Source organism: Papaver somniferum, unplaced genomic scaffold (assembly GCF_003573695.1).
Source record: "Papaver somniferum cultivar HN1 unplaced genomic scaffold, ASM357369v1 unplaced-scaffold_107, whole genome shotgun sequence".
Taxonomy (NCBI): Eukaryota; Viridiplantae; Streptophyta; class Magnoliopsida; order Ranunculales; family Papaveraceae; genus Papaver; species Papaver somniferum.
The window spans coordinates 5,728,604-5,747,404 of NW_020619603.1; the positions used below are offsets into that span (position 1 = coordinate 5,728,604).

The 18,801-nt window shown below is 37.8% G+C and overlaps 2 protein-coding genes and 1 pseudogene across 3 annotated transcripts; all 3 read left to right on the top strand.

The window, feature by feature from the left end:
- The first annotated feature begins 609 nt into the window (after window positions 1-609).
- LOC113328185 (cation/calcium exchanger 4-like) lies at window positions 610-4,451 on the top strand. Of its 2 annotated transcripts, none has more exons than XM_026575279.1 (3): window positions 610-3,204; window positions 3,834-4,003; window positions 4,093-4,451. In XM_026575279.1, exon 1 carries the CDS (start codon window positions 903-905, stop codon window positions 2,802-2,804), a length of 1,902 nt encoding a protein of 633 aa, XP_026431064.1. In that variant the 5' UTR covers window positions 610-902; the 3' UTR covers window positions 2,805-3,204; window positions 3,834-4,003; window positions 4,093-4,451. The 2 variants fall into 2 exon arrangements, with proteins under 2 accessions (XP_026431064.1, XP_026431062.1); XM_026575277.1 differs by having other exon boundaries at window positions 3,840-4,003.
- Window positions 3,163-5,693, top strand: LOC113327945 (copper transporter 5-like). Its single transcript, XM_026575053.1, has 3 exons — window positions 3,163-3,204; window positions 4,469-4,568; window positions 5,392-5,693. The coding sequence occupies exons 1-3, from the start codon at window positions 3,163-3,165 to the stop codon at window positions 5,691-5,693; spliced, it is 444 nt and encodes a 147-aa protein (XP_026430838.1).
- Window positions 5,694-6,333: 640 nt separating this feature from the next.
- Window positions 6,334-17,065, top strand: LOC113327947 (annotated as a pseudogene).
- Window positions 17,066-18,801: the final 1,736 nt, after the last annotated feature.

Consider the following 18,801-nt stretch of genomic DNA (forward strand, 5'->3'; position numbering starts at 1 on the left):
GATTAAATCACTCGACTTAATCAACGTGGAACCATTAAGAGTGAATTTGAGAAACGGTAGAGATTTCCAAATACCAATCCACCGTTTCGATAAGACACTAGTTTGTACTGCATATTTTGGATCAATAAAAGACAAGATGTAATGAATTAGTTCGTCTTGTAACTTACTGGTTCAATCAACTTGTTTTTTTCTATTACCAGAAGAAGCTGGTGAACTCCCTTTTTTTCTTGCAACTGTATTCATGAAGATTGTTTGTCCCTCAAAACTGTTAAACAGATTGAAAAGAATATCTGACGAGTGTATTAATGGTTGAGGCTGATGAGAAAACCCTAGCCTCCAACTCTAGCTTCTCTTGACTATAACTCACATATATTTTATTAACGACTCCAATAATAAAGTATGTTAGATCTAGGGGTATATATCGGGCCGGATAGGCCAGCCAAAGCCGGATTATAGCGCAGGCCAGTCTGGACGGGCTTGTAGTCGTGCCACGATGAAGATATTCGGCCTCAACAAATATTGCGGGCCGAATCAAACCCGTTTTTACCAACCACGTGCCGAATTGATAACTCCACCAACTTTGTTTATCACACGCGCCAGTAAGATTCTTCTCCCCACAATACAAGGAAGCAGAAGAAAACGAAACGAAGAAAAACAGAGAAACTTCCCACTTTGTCTTCTTCATTCCAAATCCAAACCCTAATTTTGTCCAAATTATCCCTAATATTCACCAACCCCAATCTAAATCTCGATCTCTAAACCCCCAAATTCTCAATTTCGTAACCTAATCTGTTTCTCAATTCAATGTTCCAGAATCATTTCACCTAGAAACTATCGGGATTAAGTAATTGAAGAAGAAGCCCTAATTGTTAGGGCTTCCTTAATTCTTTACGATTACATCAATGGGTTTTCTCCATCGAGGTATTTTCAATGGTATTTGTGGTTTAATTTTGTTAATTTTCTTTTTCCGTTCACAAAATAGTAAATTAGGGATTTTTCCCCCGAATTTGGATTCAGAAAATGGGTTTCATGGGGTTATACATAGGAGGATGTTTGAAACTGGGTCGAATTCCTCTTTAAACAATTCGTCGTCCTCGAATGATTTGGCAGTAAAGAGTCCATCATTGTGCTCAGGAATACAAAAACATGAAGGTTTTGGGAGTGAATGTGAGTTCTTGAAAGCTCATCCGTCGTGTACTTCTGGTGGTTATTTCGATTACATTACATTTTTCTACTGTGATTGTCAGAATTTTCATGTGTTTGGATATATGGTACTTGCATTGTGGCTTGGGGCATTGTTTTATCTTTTAGGTAATACTGCAGCTGATTACTTCTGTTGTTCGTTAGCTAAGTTGTCGAAATTATTGAAATTCCCACCGACAGTTGCGGGTGTAACGTTGCTTCCGTTGGGTAATGGTGCACCTGATGTGTTTGCTAGTGTAGCTGCATTTGTTGGGACTGATGCTGGTGAAGTGGGGTTGAATAGTGTGTTGGGTGGAGCTGTTTTTGTTACTTGTATTGTTGTTGGGACGTTATCACTTTGTGTTGCGGAGAAGAGGGTCAGGATTGATAGGAAGTGCTTTATTAGAGATATAAGTTTCTTTTTGTTTACACTTGTGTCGTTATCTGTGATTTTGATTATTGGGAAGATTAGTGTGATGGGTGCAATTGCGTTTGTGTCGATTTATGTTGTTTATGCGATTGCTGTTGCTGCAAATGAGTTCTTTAGGAAACATGCGCCGAAGTTGAGATTTGATGTTGTGACACCATTGCTTCCTGTTAGAGGAAGTATTTTTTCTCATGGAAGTGAAGATGAAGAATCATTCTATAGTCCGTTGCTTGATGTGGATCATGAGAATGATTCCCCAGAACTACAGAATACATTACCTCAATGGATGTGGGCATCAAATGTTGCTATTTATTCGAATCACTCACTGATGCATGGTATGGACGAAAGCTCGAGGCCGTTATGGGGTTGGATTGATGATGAGACACGGACACACAGAAAGGCAATGTCTTGTTCGTCTAAGGTATTTACCCTGATGGAGATGCCTTTGACCCTCCCTAGACGTCTAACAATTCCTATTGTTGAGGAAGAACGGTGGTCGAAAGTTTTTGCTGTTGCTAGTGCTTCCTTGGCTCCAATGCTTCTTGCAGTTTTGTGGAATACACAGGATAAGATGAGCTCTGCAAGCAGAATCGTTTCTTACATTATAGGTTTTGTCCTTGGTGCTACGCTTGGCAGTCTTGCAGCATACTTCACACGAGCTGATCATCCACCTCGAAGGTTCTTATTTCCATGGGTATTTGGAGGATTCTTCATGAGTATCATCTGGTTCTACATTGTGGCTAATGAGCTTGTGGCGCTTTTGGTGGCATTGGGGGTCATTTTTGGAATCAACCCGTCAATCCTTGGTTTAACTGTACTTGCATGGGGAAACTCTATGGGTGATTTGATGTCAAATGTTGCTCTGGCTATTAACGGTGGTGATGGAGTACAAATTGCAATGTCAGGATGCTATGCTGGGCCTATGTTCAACACACTTATGGGTTTGGGGATCTCGTTGTTGATTGGAGCTTTGTCAAATAGTCCTGCGCCATACATGCTTCCACGAGATAGCAGCTTGATTTATACGATGGGATTTCTCATGTTAGGACTTATCTGGGCACTGTTTGTTTTACTTCGGAACAATATGCAGCCGAACAAGATGTTAGGAGTTGGTCTCATGATCATTTATCTAACCTTTCTAACTATTAGAGTGACCAGTGCAATGGGTATTGTATCATTAGCTGGCCTAAGATGATGTTTCCATTAGCTAACAGTAAGAGGTAGATTGAATATAGATAGTGTGTGGACATGTACAACAGCTCTGGTTGGTCCTGGTTCTTACATCTCAGTTAGGGTACGAACGCTTGTGGCATAGTTGTACTTTAACCTGAATGTGAATATCATGAGATTGCATCTGGCACCATTATGTACAGTTAACAATGCAGGAGAGTTTCTCCTTGATAAACATTTGTTTTTCATGATAATCTGAAGAGACTCATTTGTTTAGCTGTCAATTGAGTTTCTGTATTTTTTTTTTGTGTGAGTTCAGTTCTCGTTGTTCTTGGTTTTTGTTCCTTTTGTCCTGTATTCTTTATCAACCGCAGCTATTTTTCATGGCGATAACAGAGTTGATGGAGGCTGGTGATAAAAGTGCGGTAAGTTCTCTTCAATCTCTCCTTTAGTAGTTAATAGTTGATTCAGTTTTTTATTCTACAAATTCATGTTTATTTCTCATTCTTTTATCTTGATTTTATAACTTAAAACCTTGATATCCAACTGAGGCAACTATATATGCTTAAATCCAAATATGGTACAGTAGTGGGTAGTGCATTCGTGGTGGGCAACACTGTAACAGTTCTTCCTGGCTTTGCATGAGCTTTAGGTGTCCTGGTCATATATTCTGATTTGAGTCTGAACATGCTAATGTTGGAATCTACATATAAGAAACTAGTCGTGATTCGTGATGAAACCGGTAGATTTTGATTGAGCCCATGAGCTTTATAGACTGCTATACCTGGATGCAGAACGGATAGTACATTAGCACGTGGAGTTGTATTATGCTTTCTATTTCTCTTGCATTAACCATGTGACCCCTTTAAGACAAATGTGTAACGTAACCCTTCCATTTACGCCCATTATTTTGTTAATCAGTTCTGTTTCCAGTCCACGACTCCCTTCCACTCTTGGTTTGCTTCGCTACATTTGTCTTCATTCTTTTCATTCAAAAATACCCTTGTTCACTTCAAGCTGATTTACTGATAATGTTTTTCGATTTGTCTTCAAGTTTCAGTCAACCACGTTCATCTATGTTCTGAGTGTGTTGCAATCTCCAGTCGACCATCTGACAATGCTTTATCTGAAGGTAGGACAAGATTCACAGTGAAGCAGTTGAAAGGGATTCAATAAGCAGTTCTGGCCCACTCACTAAATTTCAGGCAGGCAAACTGCTTACAGGTACACACCCACGAGTACTCCACGAAGTGTCATTTTCTGTTGCTAAATGCTTGAAGAGTTGTACCGAACTACTTGTTGTTGCATTTTAGGTGTATTTGTGGAGGATTATTTTGAAGGCCACCTACCCTCTGAAGCTGTTTTTCATCCCAGATAAGCCTGACCGAATTTCCATCTCTAGGAGACCAAACTATACAAACAGGTTATCAAAATCCATCGTTTTGGTAAGGCTTGGTTGCTGGTCTTAAGTCATGGGAATGCAAGCTTACTGTTTTCTTGCTTTCCTAATTGGCTAATCTACTTCTATTTGTGCTTAAACCACTTGTCCGTTATGTCCTCCCCGTTAGATTAGTTTACAGGACCACCATTGTATTGATCTTTTCCCCTTATCCATCTCTTGAGAATGTTTGTCAGAAAACCAAGTCCACTGGTAAAAACATTTTACTTCTCAGTGGTTTGCACTTGCAGGTTGCCCCTCTCTGTCCATTAAGTGTGTTCTATTGCTCTGTAATCTCTGTTGATCTTTTCTGTCCAGTGGCATTTTTGTATTTAAACAAACCCATGAAGGGTACTTTTGACTTTCAAAGAGCTTTATCTTCTTCCAACCAAAGAAAATTTTCAGATCTCTTTTGATCACTTCCTCTCGGAAATTCTCTTTTTCCTCCTCTCAATTATCTCAGTCTGCAGTCTAAAATTTGGAGCAAAAATGATGCACATGACCTTTTATTGGGGGAAGAATGTTAGAAATTCTTATATTATTAACTTGAGTAATATTTATGGAGAAGAATGTTAGAAATTCTTATATTATTAACTTGAGTAATATTTATGGAGATATACGAGCATAGTGGTGGTGTTGCTCGTATAGAGCTCCTGGAATTCTAGTAGTGAAGGTGGAAGCAAGACTTTGTAACTTGAACTTTTTCTTGTATTGATTGAATTAATTCTTACTTGCTTAGCTTACAAGTTGGATACAACATGCCTATTTATAGGCTGCACAAACCGACCTTGGAAACTCTAGTTTAGTCTAGAGTTTTCTTATCTAGAATGTTTTATACAACATATCCGTAAGTACACCTTTTTTTACAACCGTATGCTCTCTAGTTCTCTCTAGATTTTTTTTTATCTAGAACATTTATTTGACCTTACTTGACCTAACGAATTCTAGCCAAGTCTTAACCCACTTTTGTAACTCTAACTCTAGTACATTCTAGAGTACTTGTTTTCTACACTTCTCTACATTTTTCTAGATCATTCTAGACAATTACAAATTAGATGTTCCAACAAGAAAGTAACACTACTAGTTGATTCATGGAAGATTCACTCATGGACAAGTTATGCTTTCACTTTGTTCATTTGTTTTCTCTTTTTAATCTTCTATCAATGCATGGAAGATAGAAGATTAAGATTCAAAATCATCTCAAAATCATCAAAACCATCTTCCTCATCAATCAATTCACCTCTTCTTACTTCTTCTAGATTTCATCTTGGTAAGAACTCAGCTAGAGTATCAGTTTCAATTCTATTTGGTGTGAATTCAGCAATTGGGTATTTGTTGATGTTATCAATCATGTCATTTAATGGTGGGGTGTTTATTGCTGTTGTTTTTGGTCTTACTGTTGGGTATTTTGTGTTCAGAAGTGGTAGTGATGATGATGAGGTTATGGCTTTGGATAATCCTTGTGCTTGTTCTTGAATTGATGTGAATTAGTGTCAGATTTCATTGTTGCAGTTTGTAATTTGATTGCATATTATAAATTTACATAGTGATATTTTCTGGATTTTATGCATTATGAATGTATTTCTCAATCCTTGAGATGTTATATTCTCTCAAGTGTCAGAATTCTGGTAACTTGTGAAATTGTGATATTTTCTGGAGTTTATCTTTTGGATGTTTTATGTTTAAAATCGTAGATTGATGAAGATACATTACCCCGTTTGAGTTTGGTTCAACGATCAGAGGCCTTATAAACTACGTCTAGTTAACCATGTCTGCGGTATCGAAAACCGGAGGCTTCAGAAGCAAGGGACTTTCAGATTTCAGATGCCTATTCTCGTTTCCATGAGTCCATGTACAGGGTCCGGAGCCGAATGCATAAGCGGCTGAGAAATGAACCAAAAATTCCCTTCTTGATTATCATTTATAAGGAACTAAAATATGTTAATAGAATATGAAAAATTAGATGACTTAAATTTTGGTGCTTCATAGGGAAGAAAAAGAAAATACTCTTAATATTGGATAATAACTAGTAGTACCAAATTAAGAAGACTATCATAAATACTGAAATACAAGGAATATAAAACATCCCACAAAAAATAATCTTATTAATGTCAAAATGTTAAACAAGGATGGAAGTGAAGTTGTTGAAGTCCAGGCAGACAGAGACAGGGCAGGATATATAAAGACTCCAATTTACCTTAAAAGTGCGGAAAAACAATTTGATTTTTTTTCAAGGTAGGCGAACTCAAAAAAAAAAAACAACCATGGCTGGCATATCAACGGACAAACCACCAGAGGTGCGCTAAGATTTTGTTTTTCTTTTTTCTTGGTATGAAATTTCCGGCAAAAGTAGCTGTGAATTCTGATTTTCATTTGTTTTGAGTAATTTAGCTGCAGCAGGGCCGGAAATTGGCAATTGTGATATGTTGGATTTTAGGAATTGGGTGTCTTCTTCTTTGGAACACTACGTTGACAATACAAGATTACTTCCAATACTTGTTCCCGGTATGTTAATTTTATCTTTCCCTTACGCTCTTGCCTCTTCCGCTTCTTAACATGCTCAGATTATTGACGCTATCCTTTGTATGTGATTCTGTTTTTACGAATTGATAGAATTTGTGACTCCACATTCCTACAATTTATTTTTATTTTTTATTATATATTTTTTTTAAATGTTTGAGAGGCTTGGACCTGCCTCTGAGCAGACATATACTGGAACTGTCCCTCACTATGTCCTTGCATTAGCCAATTTCATCTACCAAAAAATTTCAATGGCCTGTATATATAGCTCGTGTAGCTTAAGATGCCTGTCTGGTAGGACGGTAAAACTCACAGTGGTTTCTCTCATTGATGCAGGATTACCATTCCGCTAGAGTGCTCCCAATTGTGTATGCTACTGTTGTAGTAACAATTACTGCTATACTAGCATATTATGAGGCAACACAAGAATACGAATTATTTCCAGCTTTTTACTTTTATTTATGAGTAATATTATAATTGTAAGTAGTCGCTCACCTCCTGTCGTATGTTACCGATGCAACTAGCTGTTTCATCTTTCCTTTTGCTCATTCGTCTTTAAATCATACCTTTCTTTGTTATTCCGTTTGCTTCATAGTTGGACATAGCTATATCCTGAGGAAGGGGGCTTTGGAGGTTCATCGGTCTCTGCATAATCATCGCAATTATTGCAATTGCTCAAGGTTCTCTTGAAAGTGGGCTGTTTGGGGATCTATCCTTAATGTGTCCTGAGTTTATGCGGGTAATAGATTTTTTTTCTTAGTTTCATTTCCTCAGCTAGATCTCCCTTGGTGGTTATAAGTACTGAATCATATCCGGCATTTGCTGGTATTTTTGTTTCTGACATAACTGTAGAATTTTTTTAACGGGATGTCTGCATCGGGGATTCTAACCTCGTTTTTGCGCCTAGTTACAAAAGCATCCTTTGAGAATTCCAGGAGTGGTCTTCGCAAGGGGGCAAGTAAGTGGCACATTATTAATCGTCTGACAAACGTGTGTGTTCATGATACTCTTTCATATAAACTTCAAACTGATTAATGTTTTTGCCTTTCTTGAGTTTGAAAGACTATTTCTTTTGATTGTTACAACAATGCGACTTTCCATGTTCATTTAGTCAGACACAAATTTGTAACATCTGAAATTTTCCTTTCATAGAGAATTTTTATAAATCTCTAATGTAATTATCTATTGCAGTGGTGTTTCTCTCAGTTTCCACTTCTTTCATGCTGTTGTGTGCTGTTCTCTATGCTTTTATCTTCGCGCAACTACCAATTGTGAAATATTATCAATCAAAGGCAGCATCGGAAGGGTCAAAAACAGTTGCAGCCGATTTGGCTGCAGCTGGCGTGGAAATGCAGCAAAATGGAAGAGTATTCTTCTTACATCTTTCTTTCCTTTTCATGTAGTGACCCAACTCATTATTTGCTATTAGGCCGAGCTATAAGATTTCGGAATTTCTACGTATTACAGACTGATGAGGAAGGCCATAAACAACTGGAGCGCCTGACAACCAAACAGTTGCTAATTCAAAACCTTGACCGTGCAGTGACTATAATTCTGACATTTGTATTGACTCTGTCTGTTTTCCCTGGGTTCTTAGCTGTAGACGACGGGAAACAACCTGGGTTCCTGGTAATGTCTTTATTATGTGTGCTGAATAACTTTTGGTGTAGCAAATCATTTCCGGGGAGCTTCTGACGCATCTTTTAGTTGTTTTTTTCTTCTTTGTTCAGGTATGCGGTTGTTTTGACTACAGTGTTAACTTGTTTAGAGCTTATGGGAAGATATCTTCCAGTCACAGAACGTACATTATCGAGAAGGGGTCTCGTAGTGGCATCCATTTGTCGTTTCTCACTTGTCCCATGTTTCTATTTTACGGCTACATATGCAAGCCAAGGATGGATGATCTTTTTGACATCGTTTTTAGGATTAAGCCATGGATATCTCACACTTTGCGTCTTTAGGATTAAGCCATTATCGAGAAGGGGTCTCGTAGTGGCATCCATTTGTCGTTTCTCACTTGTCCCAAAGAGGAAGGAAGAAGAATTTTACATGTAATAGGAACTCAAAGAAATCAACAGACAATTGAAGAAGAAATTGAAAGACATTATGTTGAACAAGCACGTTTAATCTATGAATGTGAAATATTGAGAGCGGAAATGGAAGAACAAGAGCTTCAGAAGATAATTCTCCAGAGCAATCATGACAATCGAGAAAGAAGGCGTAAACAAAACCGGAATAACGATAATCTTAATGAGGAGTATGATAGAGTAAAAAGAATGGCTGAAAGACAGCGAAATGAATTGATAAGAAATGAACAAATTATGGAGGGGAAAATGAAAGACATCATCATTTGCGAATTCAAGATAGAGATGAGGAAGAGAATCGCAGAAGAAGACGAGATGAGGATAATGAAGAAGAAATGCAAAATTTCGCAAGAGAAGATAGACATGAACGCAGAAGAAGAGAAGCAAAATTAAAGAGACCAATGGATCAAGATTCAGGTGTAAATAAACAAATCTTGAAAGAATTAGAAGAAATGAGAGGAATGCTAAATAACAGAGGAGAAGTAGGTAGAAGACAATTGGATGAAGCAATAAAAGAAGCTACGAAAACTCCATTTACAAGGGAAGTATAATTAGGAGGAATACCACCGAAACGCAATTTTCCCGCATTAACCAGCATTTTTGATGGAACAACTTGTGCAATTCAGCACATTAAAGCCTATGTGAGGTGCATGTTATAATGGGAAAATCATGATGCGGTATTGTGCAAATATTTTGCATCCAGCTTAACAGGAGAAGCGTTAAAATGATTTGAAAGTTTACCAAAGAATACAATAACCTCCATCAATCATTTGCAGAATACATTCTTGGGAGCATACATAAGTAATAATTCCTCACGACCTGGTATAGAAGATGTGTTTGGATTAAAACAAAGGATTGGCGAAAGTTTGAAACACTTGACTAAAAGATGGAGAACTATGTGTAGCGAAATGACTGGCCGTGTAGATGAGAGATATCTCATATTATCATTTATCAATGCTATGTTTGCAACAATCCTATTGTATGTCCAAATTTTCAGAGTCAAGAATACGATTACAATGACTGAATTGCGAGAACTTCAAGAAGAATACATTTCTTTAGAGGAAAGGCAAAATGAAATGGAATCATATCCAGTTGCGAACGTCAGCTCATAAACAGCGAATGCAAGCTTATTACCCAAGCTAATAAACACAGTGGCGAATACTTCGCAAGTACAACAAGAGAAGGTGACAAGTAACAATCAGCAGAAATTGGTAGATATGGGAAGCCGAGATCAAGAAGAGTATGAGAGAGAAAGAAACTTCTACAATCGTGGAGGAAATAACAAGATTCAAAGGCTCGATGAACCGCAAGAAACTTATGGAGGTCAAAGACAAAACTATAATAAAGGACAAGGAAATCACAAGGTAATATGGGAAGAAATCAAGATGCCACCTCTAAATGCAAGTGTGGAGAAGATCTGGGAAGCTATAATCTTGATGGAAAATATACCAACACCGTGGAACATGGGAACGGAACCACCTCCAAACCACAGAAGTCATGAATTTTGCTCTTATCATCATTTTCATGGACATACCACAAATGATTGCAGAAATGTAAAAAGAATTATTTTGAGAATGATATATCAAGGAAAACTAAACGACTTTCTGGTAGGGCATCCGCAATCTCAACCATTACCACCACCACGAGAACATCACAAAGTGAATACTATGAAAAAGAAAGAAATATTCTTCATAGAAGTTGGTGCAAAAGCAAAAAATCTATTCTGTCACTCTATCGTACATTCATATAAGACAATTGAGGATTTTCATGATAATGTTTTGAGTAGAGTGTTCTCAAGAGATAATGACGGAAGAGAAATTATGAATATTGCGAAAATCTCGCCACTAGAGGAATGGAAGAAACAAATCATTTCTTTTACTGCAGAAGAAATTCCCGAAGGAGAAGAGGTGCATGACAATCTATTGGTAATAAAATTAAAAATTAATCCAAAACCAAAAGAAGATGAGGATGATGTAGCTTAAGATTCATGGGCAATCAATAGAATTCTAGTCGATACTGGAAGCTTTGTGAACATCTTATTTTATCATACTTATAAAACCATGGGTGGAAGAGATGATGATCTTATACCATCAACATATAAGATATATGGTTTTAATGGTACTGCTAACAAGCCTAAAGGGGAGTTACTATGCGAATTCCATTGAAGGGAATATCTTCTGAAATCTTATTTTGTGTCGTTGATGTAGAATCACCTAACAATGCGTTAATTGGTCGACCTTGGCTACATGGGATTCTAGGTGTAGCTTCAACTTTCCACCAGTGCATCAAATTCCCTCACTCCAATGGTGTAGGGATCATAAAGGGAGATTGGGTCGAAGGAAAGAGATGTTACGAAACTGAGATAGAATCTTGCGAAGGAAGAGCAAACAAGAAGGAAAACTGGCGACACAAAATCAAAGATGTACATAGAAGTGAGAGGTTGATGGTGGACACAATCGAAAGGAAATGAGAAGAGATGTTGCGAAATTAATGTTACCTCAGAATAAAAATGATGAATTTACCGCTACCAAGGAAGCAGTAGCAGAAAATAATAAAGAAGCAGAGGATGGCAAAGGTAATAAAAACAAGAAATGTACGAATGATTAAGTTGTTGCGATACTCTCGCAATAAGTAAAATTCTAAAAAATACATTTGATTGAACAACAAAATTGAGATTGCGAAATTCAAATACAATATAATGATTTGCGAGACTCTCACAGAGATAATGAATTTTACAGAAAATAATCAGAGAAGAATGACAAAATAGAAAGAGGCGAACCTTTATGGCGTACACCCTAGTTCGCGAATATAATTTCGCAAGAGGCAAATGTAAGACCTAAAGTACGTCATATAAGGAGGTACCTGTTGCATGGCTCAGGGAAAGGCTACACCACCCCCGGAACCTGAGTCATGGAGATTTGGGGTCAATAAAGCCCATCCGGGAGAGGCACCTCGGATTCTCAGCTTAAGCATATGACTTGGGTTGGGCGACTAAGGTAATAAGGACTCTCCCAAGGAGTGCAGATCTGATCAAGGCGCCGAGGTACACGGTTGAGTCAAGAGTGCCAGGGACGTTTAAAGCGTACCTTGCCATTCTTGACAAGTCTTGGCTTATACTGCACTCGGCCTGAAGAAAACCCCACTTAGGGTGCTTGCTGGAGACTAGAAATTTTGTTCTTATACGAGGAAGAATCAATTTCTAATTGTCTATTTTTCTCGCGAAGACCTTTAACTTCAGCTTCCAATTCTTCATTCTTTTTCCGAAATTGAAGATTCTTCTTTTCAAGATTTTCACGTCTTCTCTCTAGATCTGAGGCAACAACAAAAGAAGCTTTTCCAGCCCGCGAAAAAATATAAAAAATATTAATATAGAAAGAAATTTTGAATTATAACAATGAAGAAGTAAAAGGATAAAAATATAGCAGATTATTGAGAGAATGCAAAAAATCGGGAGTCACTGAAAAGGGTAGCGAGAGCTTTGGAGGTATCTGCGAATTAGCTATCTCCCATTCCTTGTAGAGAATCAGAAAAGAGGCTAGATAACTTAGCCATAGAAGATTCAGGTGGAGAATTTTCACTTCCAGCAATATCATCGTTGTCCTCATCACCCTTATCACTTTCAGAATTTTCGTGAGGAGGAATATCTGAAGGGGAAGAAGAACAAACTTTCCTTTTATTTGGAGGAGGACCAGTTGATTTTTCCTTGCGAAGAACACCTTTCCCTTTATCACCAATCTTCGCAACATCAGCAGATTCTTATACTTCAGCAATAATCTTCACACACAGATAGAAATAAGAAATGGAAGCATCGAAGTAACAATACTATTTAAAATCATAAGAAAAAATTTCTTACCTCATCCGTGTATGAGAGAAGACCTAACAGAGTACTAGATTTCTCAGTCCTGTTATAACTATCTTTCAACTTTTGGATATGCGGAATGTCGCAAGAGTTAGCGAACAAAATAGAAAAAATCAATAAAGAAATATAAAATGAGTTAAAGGGGAAAAACATACCTCTTTCTCCTTCTCGGGCCAAGAGAAAACCCAAGGTTGATAAGCAGCGAGATTCGCAGGAAGAATATTTGACCCAACAATGTAGGGTCCTTTTAGCATTAAAGGAAAAACACACCATTTATCATCTTTGGATTGGCGAGGAGTTGTGTTTTTACCAGAATGCCAATCAATATCTTGCATAAGAATTTTGGCTTCATCAATGTTATCTTTCCTTTTTAAGTGAATACCCCAGCGAGTATTCTCTTTCTTCATGGAGATAAGTTCATAATTCTCAAAGAAATTCACCACTGTATATTTCTCAGCAACTATCTCTAGGTTTGCGAATTTAGGATTCCTAAGTTCTTTGGAGTACAGAGATCCTCTACCAGCACCACGATTAGCGAACTCTAGCATCAGACGGATGCAATCCCCACTCAGTTGGAAGATGGCTCGCGAAAATCCCGAATGAGCGAGAATTTCATAAAATAAAGGAAGATCTGGGTTATAAAGAGGAATAGGGAGACCTGCGATAATCTGACCTAGCGAAATTATGATTGATTGATCATCATAATATTGATCAGAGAAAAGCTTGACAGAAAGAATTGATTTCACATTCTCACCAGGAATGGTGGAGAGTGTGAAACCTTTATCAGCAAGATCTTTTTGGACATCTTGTAAATTCTTCTCATATCTATGACCACTTGGAGCCATGTTTGAATATAGAGTATGGGAATGTATGTAAAGTAAAAGGATTGAAGGAACCAAAAATTACAGCAGCAGAATTTGCAGAAGGATAACAGAGTTGCAGAGATGAGAGAATAAAAATAGAAGAGAAAGTAAAAAGAAAAGTGGAAAAAGGGGGTAAGAAGAGTATATAAAGGAGATTTTTTACTCGAAGAAATAAACACCATTAAGACGAAAAGACGTGAGCGGTTGAAAAGTAGCGGTTACAGAAGACGTGTCAAGAAATAAATGGAAGAGAGAGTACGTGTGATAAATGTAGAATATGAAAAGATAAACAACTGCGGCATTTATCACATCATTCTATACTTTGTAGAGAAGATATGAGAAGAGGCAAGATGTAGGATCAGAATCTCGCAATGACAATGTTTCAGCGAAATTATCAGTGACACAATACAACAGCGTCGCAGAACAATTTCAGAAATGATAAAATAAATGACGTCAGCTAAGATCACGAGAAAGATATGATAATCCTGCCAAAATTAGAGAGTTTGCGAAATTAACATCTGTAAGGTTGCGAGAATGTCGCAAACCATACCCGAAAATAAGGGACAGATTAGCTGTCATCCACTATGTATTTCCTTATAAATATTCGTTCGAGTGCTGAAGAGAAGGAAGATCTTTTTTGATTAAGAACCAAGTAAATAGGAGAGAGAAAGTTTAGAGTAGAGATCATTCTTGAGTCCTTTATCTTTTCTTGTAAGAACATCCAAAGATTAATCAATAAAATTAAGAATATAAACCTAAAATGAGTTGATTAATAATAAAATCACATGAAGAGTGTAGTGTAGGATTTCCTGCAACTACAAGCTTATCATAGCAGTTTTCTAGATTATAATCATGTTTCCAACCAGATTTCCAGGCGAAGTTCTTGAGATTAGGGGCAGATAACCTGACAAGTGTAGGGTTATAATGATAATACGGATGACCACTACCGTACTCCTAAGTGTACGCAAACCGCTGATAAGGCTGAGAGATTTAATAGTGAAATTCTGTTGATTATCAGTCTGTATATCACAATCAACTATATTCGACGTTTCAAGAACTGGATAGCTTGAAAAGAGCCTTTTTGTTAAATCAACATCATGTAGTAGAAATCTCTCAAGATGCATAAACTTGAGCTGTGGTAAACTCATTGATTTTGGAAGAGTAACAACTGCACATTCGAAACTCTCGTCGCAGTGCACTCTAAGTTTCAACTTTTTTAATGATTTACAGTTGAGTAGTTTATGAAGAATCTCAAATTATATATTAGATTCTTCACCAAGTTCTATAGATACTTCCTGCATGTAGGGGTTAAATATCGCACACATGAATAATCGTGCGAGACAACTGAATTATTAAGGAGCGAGAAGAGTTCGCACGTAGCATATCTTAAATGACGAAATCAATGACGTCACAAAGTCACGAGTAAAGTGTGAGAGTTGTGCGAAGTCCAAGAGTATGTGCGAGAAGACACAGTGTACGGGAGCGAGCAACTCGCATTTGAGATCCGAAAATAAGGGCTTTATTAGCTGTCCTCTACTATGTAAAATCCCTATATATAGGACCAGCCACCCTTGTGGTAAAAGAGATCCTTTTGAGAGTGGAGATAGAACTTTAGGAGAGAGAAAGTTATTTGTTTCCCAAGTTAGGGTTCTATCTATCATCTTTGTATTGATTTCTATACTTAATAAAACTATTTCTTGATTTTCTTCATAATGTTTTCTTAGTTTGATATATAGATTGTTTAAGGGGTGTAGTAGTAGGATTTTCTACTACTATATTTTGGCGCTAGAATACAGCTCGGGATTGGGATTGGATCTGTTTCTCTTTCAAAAAATTCTACAAAGTAAAGTTTCTTATTGCTCTTGTTTGAGAATAATTTTTCTTTTAACGAGAAGTTTCTAATCGTTCTTGTTTCAAAGTTTAATTTGTTCTTGTTTTTGCGAAAGATTTTGATTGCTACCATCACACGGTTTTCATTAAGAAAAGAAATTTTAGTTCACTTATGTTTTAGTTGCAGTTTTCATAAAAATGTATAAGTATTGTTTTAAGAACACAAAATGGAAAGGAAAACATCTGCAGCAGGAAACACACCACCAGTTAGGCGAAGTCGAAGAATTGCGGGTAGAAGAAGAGGTGAAATAGCAGAGACATCAGGAACAAATGGAGAACGACCAAATAAATTACGATGCAGTAAGTGTACACATTAAGGATACAGATACCGCTGAAGAAAATGATGAATGGCCACATGCGGAAGGATCTGAAAGATAGATCGAAGACAACATAACCATTGCAGAATTAAGGCAGCGACTGGAAGAGGAAATAAGAAGAGAAACAGAACTACGTGCGAATTTGACACGACAAAATGATGAGTTGAGAGAGGAAAATCAGAGATTACAAGAACAAAGGTCCCAATCAAGATCCATAGAAACACGTGCAAGCTCAAGATCAAGGACAAGCAGGAGTACTACTAGGAGAAGTAGATCCGAGCACGGAGATAATACACAAGGAAAATTTTTGGATAATACTTTTCAGTAATATGAAAATTCGCATGAGGAACACGAAGGGGATCGCAGAGAAAATATGTATATTCAAGTGGGAGAGGATGAACTAAGGCGAATGCGTCGTAGATAAGGAAGAATGGAGCAGAATGAGGAGAACAATCGCGCACACGATGACGAGCAGCGAGAGAATGACGTAGAACAAGCAAGGATGATACTCCATGGAAGAGAGATGCTGCGACAGCAAGATGAGAGAGACAGATCAGCACGAGAACATGTGAAAAATGAAAGGGAAGGAGAAGAGAAAGAAGAAATGATGAAGAACGACAACACCTAGAAGAAGCAATACGGCAAAGCAGATATGAAAACAGGATGAGGGAAGCTCGGTTGAAAAGGCCAAGAGAACAACAAGAAGACGACATATTCCCAAATGTTGAAATCCGAAGAGAAATAACGGAATTAAGAGAATTAGTAACTAAAGGAAAAGATGGAGGGAGAAGAAATCTGGAGGATGCGATAGAAGAAGCAACAAGGACACCCTTCGCGCGTAACAATACCAAGAAAGTGTGCACTACCCACGTTTCCTAGCATCTTTGACGGATCTAACTGTGCGATACAGCATATAAAGACATACAGCTTGGCTTTGTTACAATATGATGACAATGAAGCAGTCTTATGCAAGTTTTTTCCAGCCAGTCCCTCAGGAGAAGCCTTGAAGTGGTTTGACGGTTTACCAGTAGGAAAAATAAAGTCATTAGATCACTTGCAGAGTCTGTTCTTGGGGAAATACATCAGCAGTAGTATGCTAAGACCAGGAATTGAAAAAGCATTCAGTCTGCGAAAGAGAACGAACGAAAGCCTGCGAGATATGACCAACAGATGGAGGACGATGAGTAGTGAAATTGCGGTACGAGTGGATGAAAGAAACCTCATCTTGTCATACATCAATGCACTATTACCAACTGACAAGAGGAGTATATCACACTTGAAGAAAAATAGAGAGATATGGAATCTTACTCGATAACAGTAACAAATGAAAGAACAGGTAATGCTAGTCTACTACCAAGAATGGCGAATGAAGTTGCGAGTACTTCGCAAGGAAGCAAAGAGAAATCAATCGCAGAGGATCAATCAAGGAAGGTCGCTATGAGTAGACGAGACCAAGAAATGTACGTACAAGAGTACAGGGAGAGGAAGTAGAACAACCACGGGGGGAACATCAAAGTGGCAAGATATGATAATCATGAATACGGATATGGAGGAAATAAAAGATATTACAATCAGGGTACGAATTACAGAGGAATAGAGGTCAGGATGCCACCTCTTAACACAACGGTGGAGAAAGTTTGGGAAGCTGTTATACTAATGGAAGAGATAATACCACCACCTAACCTTGGGCAAGAGCCACCATCGGGAAGGATAAGCAAAGAGTTTTGCGCTTATCATCGCTTTCACGGTCACACAACAAATAACTGCAAGAATATTCAAAGAATAATATTGAGGATGATCGGACAAGGAAAGCTTAACCACTTCCTAGCTACACCACTACCTCCACCACTGCCAAGCAACCAATAGCAGGAGGGTCATCATCAGGAGCAGACAAAGGAAAAAATACATTTCTCATTGAAGTGGGAGCGAGTGCCAAAAATTTACAGTGCAATTCAATAATACACTCATACAAAAGCATAGAGGACTTCCATGACAATGTGTTGAGCCGGGTATATACGAGGGATGCCGGAGTAAAAGAGATTCTAAATTTAGAAAAGATATCAAAGCTCAAGGAATGGCAGAAACAACCCATAACATTTAGTTGTTAAGTAACTGGAGAAGGTGAACTTCACGAGAGTCCATTAGTTGTTAAGTTAGAGATAATCCCGGAAAGGAAAACCTAACAAGGAAGAAAGGGAAGAAGATCTCGCATGGGAAATAAATAGGATACTAATTGATTCATCAAGCTCTGTGGATATTCTCTTTTACCACACCTATAAGACAATGGGAGGAAAAGATGAAGATTTGATCCCGTCACCATACAAAATATACGACTTCAATGGAACGGCAAACAAGCCGAAAGGAGAGATCACCATGCAAATACCACTTAAAACAATCTCTACCGAAGTAACATTTTGTGTTGTAGATGTCGAATCTCCATATAATGCATTAATTGGGAGACCATGGTTACATAACATCCTGGGCGTGGATTCAACATACCATCAATGCATTAAGTTTCCATTGCCCGAAGGTGTTGGAATCATAAAATAGAGACACTAATGAACCAAAGACATGTAATGAAATATATGTGGAGAAAAACGAAGAGCGTGCGATTAAGAAAAGGAACGTCTAGAAACAAGACGCAAAATAAAGCAAGAAGAGCGAAAGACTGATGGTTCATTTCATAACAAAAGAAGGGGGATATGATAAGAGTGCAAAATCATCAAAGGAAAAAGGGGGTAATAGTGACCTAACTCAGAAGGAAGTCGAAGGGACAGAAGGGCTTAAGTATGCGAAGCAATCTAAAAGGGGAGACTTTCAACCAGGAGAGTTAGTCATAAGCGAACTACCACCTTATTGGAAATAAGGAAGAAAGAAGAAAGAAAAAACTATATGGGTTGGACCGTATGTGGTGAAGATATATGTTGGTAATGGGATGTACCAGCTAATGGAAAGGGATGGAAGAAATATAGAGAAAATGGAGAGTCGACTTTACAATAAGAAGTATTTGAAGCAGCATTATGGTTAATATGTTATGTGCATGCGAACAAG